This window comes from Nesoenas mayeri (assembly GCF_963082525.1).
Source record: "Nesoenas mayeri genome assembly, chromosome: 1".
Taxonomy (NCBI): Eukaryota; Metazoa; Chordata; class Aves; order Columbiformes; family Columbidae; genus Nesoenas; species Nesoenas mayeri.
Window position 1 is genome coordinate 159,107,221 of NC_137541.1, and position 8,705 is coordinate 159,115,925.

Sequence of the window (8,705 nt, forward strand, 5' to 3'; positions counted from 1 at the left end):
GATCTGGACCCCAGTGTGCTAAACAATCTTTGAATAAAAGCCATACTTTGTTTTCATAGTACTTGGAAAGCAACATTTTCAAACTAGACATTTGAGTAATTTGCAATTTCAAGTACAGTTTTTCAGACTTAATCACCACTAAGTCACTAAATATATCAATTAACATTGAATCAAGATGCTGATTTCACAATTAATACGTTTCAATAATTACCTCTCTTGTATGTTTTAAATTACCATACAGAATCCCTAGACTAGGAGGCAGACTTTGATCCTCATGATATACACCACCACAAGGAACAGAGACACATTTCTGTGATATTTCATAGCAATTTACCTATATCCTTTAGTCAGTATTTTCAGCCAATCTGAATCAGTCTTTGCTTCATAGAGAAAAAGCAATGGATTAATGAAAACATTTTTTTTTCACTACTTGGAAAAAAGTATTTCTCAAAAGTACTGTTTTTAATAGAATCTGTTAGATTCTCCAAAATACGAACACAACAGTCCCGCTTTTAAAGCACTGGCCAAACATTTATAGAAACTATGGCAAGTGAAGAACTCTGAATTTACTTTGTGAGTTCTTTTTCACTTCTGTACTTTGGTTTTCTGCTTGAATAAAAATAATACTTTTCTGTTTCTTGGGATTCTAATATATATATATATATCTATATATCTCAAAGCCTGTAGGGCAGATTAAGAAATTATATTACTAAAGACTACATAAGCACCTAGAATACATACCCAATGAGGTTTAAATATATCTTCACGGGAGAAAAATATTTGCAAAATCATAACCAAAATTAAAATTCAGTATGTTGTAAAAATCAGCATGTTGTCTTCAGAGAGCTTTCTCATCACACAGAAGACAAACACAACAATGTTAGGAGTGACCCAGCTAATTTTTCCATAAAACAAATTACATTTCTTAATCTGCATACTGACAAGTTATTTCTAAACCTCGATATTTAACTGGAGTGTATCCCTTTCAATCTGTTTTCATTTGACTGCTTCTGTTCTTACTTGACCACAGACCTTCACTGGCATGGACCCACTCCGCCAGCTTAGCCTTGCTCTCACAAATAAAAGGTTTCTCCAGAAAACAGTTCATTTTGAAACTAGAGTGAGTTCTATCTGCAGCATAAACAACAGACAGCTCTTTGCTGTCGAGCTCGCCAAACCATTTTGGAGGGAGAGAAGGTCCTGGAGTTGCAGCACCTACAAATGCTCAGATAAAGTTTTGTGTAATATCTCACCAGGAGGCAGTAAAGTGACACTTGGATCCCTTTATCCTTCTTGTATACAGAAAGTAACAACTATCCTTCAAGGCTACCATATAAAAACATTACGCTTATGTACACTCCATCTTCCTAACAGTACAAACCCCGAGCAGTTGCAAGAACCAGAAGAAATAAGGCTTAATGGACATATTTGGCACTAGTGGGATCCAGAAACCAGTACTAGGTGCCTGAAACACTAAGATCATGGGGTTGGAATGACACATTTCAGATAAGCAGCCAGTTGTACAGTGAACAGGAGCTCCCAAACTGTTTACTGAGCTATCATCATCAGTGATAACAGCTTCAAACAAGCACAGAGACACTCTCAAGTTCCTGAACCAGAGACTAACCCTATACATAACCCCTCTGTCTTCCTGCCTTCTGATTACACTCCTCACCCAGCAAAACAAGGCATCCACAGCTTCATTCTCCTAGGACACAGCCCCTTTCAGCAGGTTCCTGCCCCCAAGTACTGATACTAAAGCACTAGTTCCAGATAAGTGGGGCTGGTTGCAGGCACTGCAAGAAGAGCTGATTGCAGAAGTGATTGCTTGGTACAACAAAAGCTTTAGCCAAGATGCTGCTTGGATAGAAGTTGTTCTGAGATGCAGCATCTGGAGGAGGACCAGCACCTGTGACTTTGTACCACTGAGATCCTTCATCCAATGCTGGCAGCAGGAACTCTGGCCCAGAGTATGAGTATTTGTGAAACCTCTTCATTCTCCTGTAGGCAGAGCTGCTGAGGGTGCACCCATCCACTTTGAACTGACAGGGCTCCCTTACTGGGGAAAGCACCTTGACTCATTCTTAGAAAATCTAGACAAAAATGGTTTATTTACCTTGAAACAAAAACTATGGTTTACATTTAAACCATTTCCCAATAAAGAACTTCAATTACCAGTTTAAAAACTATGAAGGCATCCTCCACTCTGGTTAAAGCTCAGCACCATGCCTGAAAGGGATGCCAGGCTCCCACACTGCACAAGGAAGGTTGACTTTATAGTGTCACCATTAGCAGACTTCTCTGCAGACTGGGAGACCCAGATTTCAGTCCCACTCCTAGGCCTATTTATGCATTTTTAAATATTAAGTAGTAATTTAATAAGAACAGAAACTATACTGGCAAGAGTGATCTCAACCTCTCCTAACCACTAAGCTTCAGAGTGCAGTAAAGGTCCACTTGTTTCCTTTCTTTCATCCATGAACACGTCATTAATTCCTACAAAGTAACTCAACTTCATCAGGTGGAGTGAAGGACTCCCTCAGATTAGCTTGCCCTCGTATGTGGTGGTTAGACCAGGGAAGCAGAAGACTCAAGCATCCATCTCTTAACCTAAAGAAGGAATTTCACGTGGCTTTTCTACTTCCTGGGAGAGTAATTAGAATTACTCTCTAATTATGTAATAACACAGGCATTCTTTCATAAAAGAAATAAAAATAGCAAGGACAACATGTAAAATGCAGACATATCTACGAGCTAGAGACCTGGTCAATTGGTTTTCAGGTACAATTAAAGTTCAGAGATTTTTAGATAATGGTTTTGTATCAATACAAGCATGTAGTTGTTGTTCTTAGCTACTTCTCATCCAAAATCCCTAAGTAAATTGGACTACGATTATTTGTCTCTCAACATGGATTAAATGCATTTGTGTAACTGTAAATTGCAATTTAGAACTCCTTATACAGATACATATTATATCTGTAGAGATGTATTCCTCCAGTTTAACTGGTAAAAAGGATGCAAGCTTAAGTCAACAGCACATTAGCTCTTAGACTGCCTGTGAACTTATGTCAAGTTCCAAAACATAACAACAACAACACCCACAAATATGAGCTAAGTTGACAAGGAAAAATCTGGTACGCTTTCTGAAACTACATCTCTTTAATACTGCAAGTCAACAGCATATCCCTTTAAACTACAACTCAATTAAAATTTTCAGGATTTCAGCTGTTTTTAGATTATTTTACATCAGTAAAATTTAGGATTAAAATATTGTTTATATGTCTCACAAAAGCCAAAAGTTGAAGTCTTGCAGTAAAAGAAATGGCAGAAGAAAAACAAGAGCAGCATTGAGACCCACTCTCAGCAGCGCTGAGTCTATCTGACTATGGAAGTACAAGTTGCTTTCTATTCTGTTTCACCTATCTACAGCTTGTCAGCTGGGGTCTGAATGAAGATGCTCCATTGCAAAGCGCAATGCAACCTGCAAAAGCCACAGCTAGGCATTCAGAGACTACATGAATTTATATCACTGATTAAATACAGGAAAACCAAAAGCATTTATTAATTAATAAAGTCTACCCTAACTATTTAAAGAAAAAAATGTTCTTTATAAGGTAAGTGATAAGGATTGCAAGGATATGGAAAATGCATTTCCCATAACAAATTCAAAATAACTTCATTACTTCGGTCTTTAGAGCTCTCTAGTGAAAAAGTCAGGACACATTAAGAAACACCCTCTATGAGAAAGTTGCAAGCCTCTAAAAATATCAGTCCTTTGTCTCCTCCCTCCCCTTTCCCCTACTCACCCTCCTCCCCAATTTCAAAACACATCTTCCCCAGGCTTTGGTCTGGAATGGTAGTTTCTGTGAACAGACCATACCCAACCATATGATTAGCCATTAGCACCTTTTATGCTCCACTTTACATTAAGATGCAAATCCAACCGCTGTGGTCCAACTAAGTTATTTACAAGTGTTCCCCTTTCAGATGTCCAAGCCAAATCTGCAACCAGTTCTGCGACATAATTACAGCCCCTCTCCACGGGCAATAACAGATCTCTGTCTGTGATGATCTGGCCAGAGGCATTTTCTCATCCACGCTACAGTTCAAACGGTTGCTATGATTTCAAATGGTGCATCTACCCCTATTTCGGTGAGACTGGATTCATTTCAGCTGCTGACATCTAACTGATTGACGCATATCTAAACAACGTGGTGGTCATAAAAACAAACTGGCAGTAGGCACCGGTGTTTCACCACTGTGGATTCACTCCTAATAGAGTGGCTGGCAATGCGGCCGTGGGAAATTTGAGAGAAACACCAACATAGATAAGGCCTAATGCTCCCAGCTGTCATCTCTTTACCAAGAAAGAGGCTTTGCATCCTGCACTTTTAAGACGAGAGAGAAGTTCACAGAAATACCTATGCAGGTATCCGAAAAGGCGGATCTCTATCTGCCTTTGAAGATGTGTGTGCTGCACGAAGACACCCAGGTGCTTCCCTTGCAAACCACCTACCGGAGGTCCACTAAGAAAGTACACTGGAGGACTGACCCGATGCAATATCGGGGCGAACCGCTTTTCCAGTCCCCAGTTGCAGCCCTGGCACAGCCCGCCGCCTGCCTGCCATATTTCACGCGGGAGCACCCCAAAATTACCGCGTTGTAAATGCAAGCTGGGGGGAAGGGGGGGAAGGGCGAGCAGCGGAAACCGGAGCCCCCTGCCCCCGCTCCGCCACCCCTGCGGCTGGCGGCCGGCCCCCGCCCCAGGGAGCCCGGGGCTGCGGGCGAGGCAGCGGCGGGGGCGCACACGGGGGTGCCCTACCGCCCCGGGGCGCCGCCGAGGAAGGAGGGAAGGCGGAAGGCGGGCGAGGGAAGGAAGCCGCGGGGCAGGCACCTAGGCGGGCAGCGGGCAGGGCGTGGGCAGCCCCCGGGCCGGAGATCCGGGCACTGCGGGGCGGCCCGGCGCGGGGGAGGAGGGGACGGAAGGGGGGAACAGGCCGGCCCGCAGGCCCCAGGCGGGCCGGGCCGCAGGTGGGCGTCGGGCGCGGCCGTCGGAGGAGCGGCGGCCGCCGGGCAAGTCACCTCTTGACGCGGATGATCTGGTCGCGCATAGGTCGGATGTCCTGGAAGCTCTGCTGGTTGACCAGGCTGTAGACCAGGATGAAGCCCTGCCCGTTCTTGATGTAGAGGTCCCGCATGGAGGCGAACTGCTCGGTGCCCGCCGTGTCCAGGATCTCCAGGACGGAGGGGGAGGCGTCCACCTCGATCTCCTTGCGGTAGAAGTCCTCGATGGTGGGGTCGTACTTCTCGATGAAGGTGCCGGTCACGAACTGCACCGTGAGCGCCGACTTCCCCACCCCGCCCGAGCCCAGCACCACTACCTTGTACTCGCGCATCCTCCCGCCGCCGCCAGCGCGGACCGCCCGACCCGCACCTGCCGACGGCCCCTCCTCACCCCCCCGCCATGGGCCGCCCCGCCCTGCCCGCTGCCGCCCCCGCTCCGCTCTGCTCTACTCGGCTCGGCTGGGCTCCGCTCGCACCCGCCCGCCCGGCGGATGCGCCCGGCCGCGGCGGCTCCTGGGCGGCGCTGCCGGCGGCGGGGCCGCGCTCACGGGCTGCGGCGCGGCTGAGGTGGGGCGCGGGCCCCGCCCCCTCCTTCCCCTGTCGCCACAGCAACAGCCAACCGGCCGGCACGCGCGGAGGGGCGGGGGGGGCGGGCGCTGGGGAGGAAGAAAGAGCGGGGAGGAGGGCGGGCGGTGCCTCGTCACGTGGCGCCTCCCCGCGTTGCCCCTCCCCCTACCCCGCCGGCAGGGCGCCGGCCAATCGGCGGGCGCGGCAACGGCACGTGACGCCGAGGGCAGCAGCGGCTCGGCGGGGGCGCGGCGGCGGTCGCCCCGTCTCCTTCCGCCCCTCAGCCCGCGCTGTCGCCGTGGAGACAACGGCCCGCTCCCGCCCCTAACCACGGGCCCCGGAGGGCCAACCAGCGGCAGCGTAGCGGTCACGCGCCGGGCGGGATGAGCCAATGGGAGGGAGCGCGGGCGGGAGGGGCGAGCGGGGCTCGGCGGGCGGAAGTGGCCGTCAGGGGCGCGCGGCGGCGGTGCCCGGGTCGGTGTTGGGCAAGCGGCAGGAGGGCGGGGAGGCGCCCTCGCGCCGGGCCCCGGAAGCGGCCTGTAGGCCGGGGGGGGAGCTGGCGTGGCACCGGGGGAGTGGAGGGTGGTTGGGTGAGGCGGCGGCTCCTGCGCTGCCCTCCGTCCCGGTAGCTGGGCTGGAGTCGGGGAGGGGGAAAGGCCTTTCCGAGCTGCCCGAGGGGAAATCCCCGTGCAGGCTGCCCGGTTCTGCTTTCCGGTGTGCTGGGGGAGGGGGCTCTGGCGGGGTAAGTTTTTGCTGTTTTAAACCTGGCGGTTCTCCGGAGGCTCAAGGTATCTATGGAGGACCCAATGCCACCGTGTTAATCCCTCTCCTGTAGACAAAATTAAATGGGATTCATAACATCTAACGCACTGATCCTGTGAGTGTTCCCTTTGAATGCAACGTGATCGTCGCGCTGGCCTGTAATTGCAAGATATGCCGTTAGGTGTTAGTTACAATGAATGCCTGCCTCCTCATCCCCTTCTGACTGAGACTGAAGGCCAGGAAAGATGGTGGTACAGTCTAGGAAAAATACTCCCATGTAAATAGTAATGAAAATGAAGGTTACTGATAAAGAGATGTAAAGAACTCATCGGAGCAAATATCAGTTTGGAAAGATGCTAACATTTGTATGCTTGTCTTTCTACTATGAGAAAGACCTTAACCTCCCCCACCACTCCTTTTTTTTTCCCCCTCAAACATCCTTGATTTGAATGTTTTGATGTAGTGAGAAAAGGCTTTATTTCCATTAGAAGCTTAAGGTTCAGCCAGAGCCATTAGTCTGCTGTTCAGATACTTTCTGAAAGCTGTCAGAAAAAGAGCTCGCTTCTGGAGCTGCATTTCTTATTGTGTTGTTCTTCCACTTACATTGTCATGTCTTCGTCTTTGGTAAAACCTAAACTGTCAGCCTGCTTTGCAGGCAAGTCCAGTTCTGCTTACTTGTTGACCTGTTTTCGCATTTCCAAACCTAACTAGGAATTTTTCAGTGGCAGTTATTTTTCTAGCATTTTGGAGCACATTTGTCCTCTGTCTGGATCTTTTAGTTAAATGCTTGCCACATACAGTGCTTTAAGCTTTCTAGTGTTTTGCTTGGGGCCTTCGTCTGTTATAGTTTGACTTTTCCTCTGCGTGTTGGTTTTGAGGTTTTATTTGAACTGCAGAGCTTAAAAAAATTTTTATCTTAGTAGATGCTCATAGCTTTGGTCTGTCTAGAAGAAAAACCATTATTTGCTGGCTTCTTGCAATGCCCATGTAGTTAAAAACCACCAAAGCAAAGCCCAAACCCCACACATCTGTGTGATGCAAATATATTCAATACCAAAGAGGTACATGGAATTTTTTTACAGGACTGTCAGAATCAATTTGTAAATGTTGCAGAGCTTGGTCAGTCTAGTGAGAAATGAGTAATAATTTCAATGAATAATCTCATTTATTTTGGTGACTTGAGACCTTCAAGCAATAGAAATGAGCCTACAATAGCATGCAATAGCACAAAATGCAAGATGCTGCATGCATGGATTAATAAGTATTTGTCATATAAATCCAGGAACCCTCCAGAAGACTAATGGGAAAATAACCTGGGTTTATTAGTCAGCTGTGAAAGAAAGCTGACAATTTAATGCATTTGGGCAAAAACAAATGTGACTGGTGTGCACACAGTCAAGTTTCTGGGTGACGGCAGACATTACTGTGTCCAGTCCTGATAAAACATGTCCGGGAAAGAGAAACTTGTACAGAAATATACCCAGGAGGGTTACTTGAAAAAAACAAGGCTTGAAAAAAACAAGAGTACACTAGGAATATTTGTCTGGTTAATGACAAATGTGGAGGAGGGTTATGACTAACCAATAAGCCAGGGTCGAGTCAAGTGGGTGGGCATTTAAGGTAATGAACAGTATTGACAGAGGACTGTGGATCTGAACTGATTATAATCTAGATGGAAAACTAAGAGCTATCTCTTGAGGACTGAGGTTTTCACCTCCCATTAAGAACCGTGAAAGATTAACATGTCTAACAGGGCTTAAGATATATTGTGCTTTAGAACAGGAAGATGATGTGCAGTGATACAAAATAGATGTAAGTGATCTGTGTTGAAGGGAGGAGGTGTGGGCCTCCCTTCTTACTCATCCCAAGACTGGAACAATCTCCTTATATTCAGTACTTCTCAAAAAGAAGCTGTCAACTGCTGGTTCCTGATGAGGAGGATGATTAGAGTGAGAAGGCAACGGGTCAGAAAGAGGTAACAGGAATGCTCCCACTGGGAAGATTTACACCAGGTGTTGAGTCTCGTAGAGTGCTGAGTTAGGTGGGCAGCAAAGCGTTTTTTCGCTGAATAGTGATAGTGGGATGATGTGTACAGGGACCAAAGAAATATGTGTAAAACTGAAATATAGAGGGACAGTATATATAGCATAGAGGATTGAACAGAAAAGGCGAGACTGTCAGCTGAAGGAGATGCTGGATACTGAGAGTGAATGACTGCTCCGAAGGATCTCAGCCACTTCACTTGTGAGGCTGAACACCTTACCATTGCATTATTTTTCTAGCCTTCACCCTTGGTTGATTTTGACTCATCT

The 8,705-nt window shown here is 47.3% G+C and overlaps 1 protein-coding gene across 1 annotated transcript in view; it reads right to left on the reverse strand.

Annotated features, from left to right (window-relative positions):
* Positions 1 to 5,396, reverse strand: part of RAP2A (RAP2A, member of RAS oncogene family) — a gene marked incomplete at its 5' end in the record, with an annotated part of 29,522 nt that extends 24,126 nt beyond the window's left edge. The window contains one exon of the mRNA XM_080363768.1: positions 5,083 to 5,396. Within this exon, the coding sequence (XP_080219894.1) occupies positions 5,083 to 5,396 (314 nt within the window). The remainder of the gene's footprint in view (positions 1 to 5,082) is intronic.
* Between the last annotated feature and the right edge of the window lie 3,309 nt (positions 5,397 to 8,705).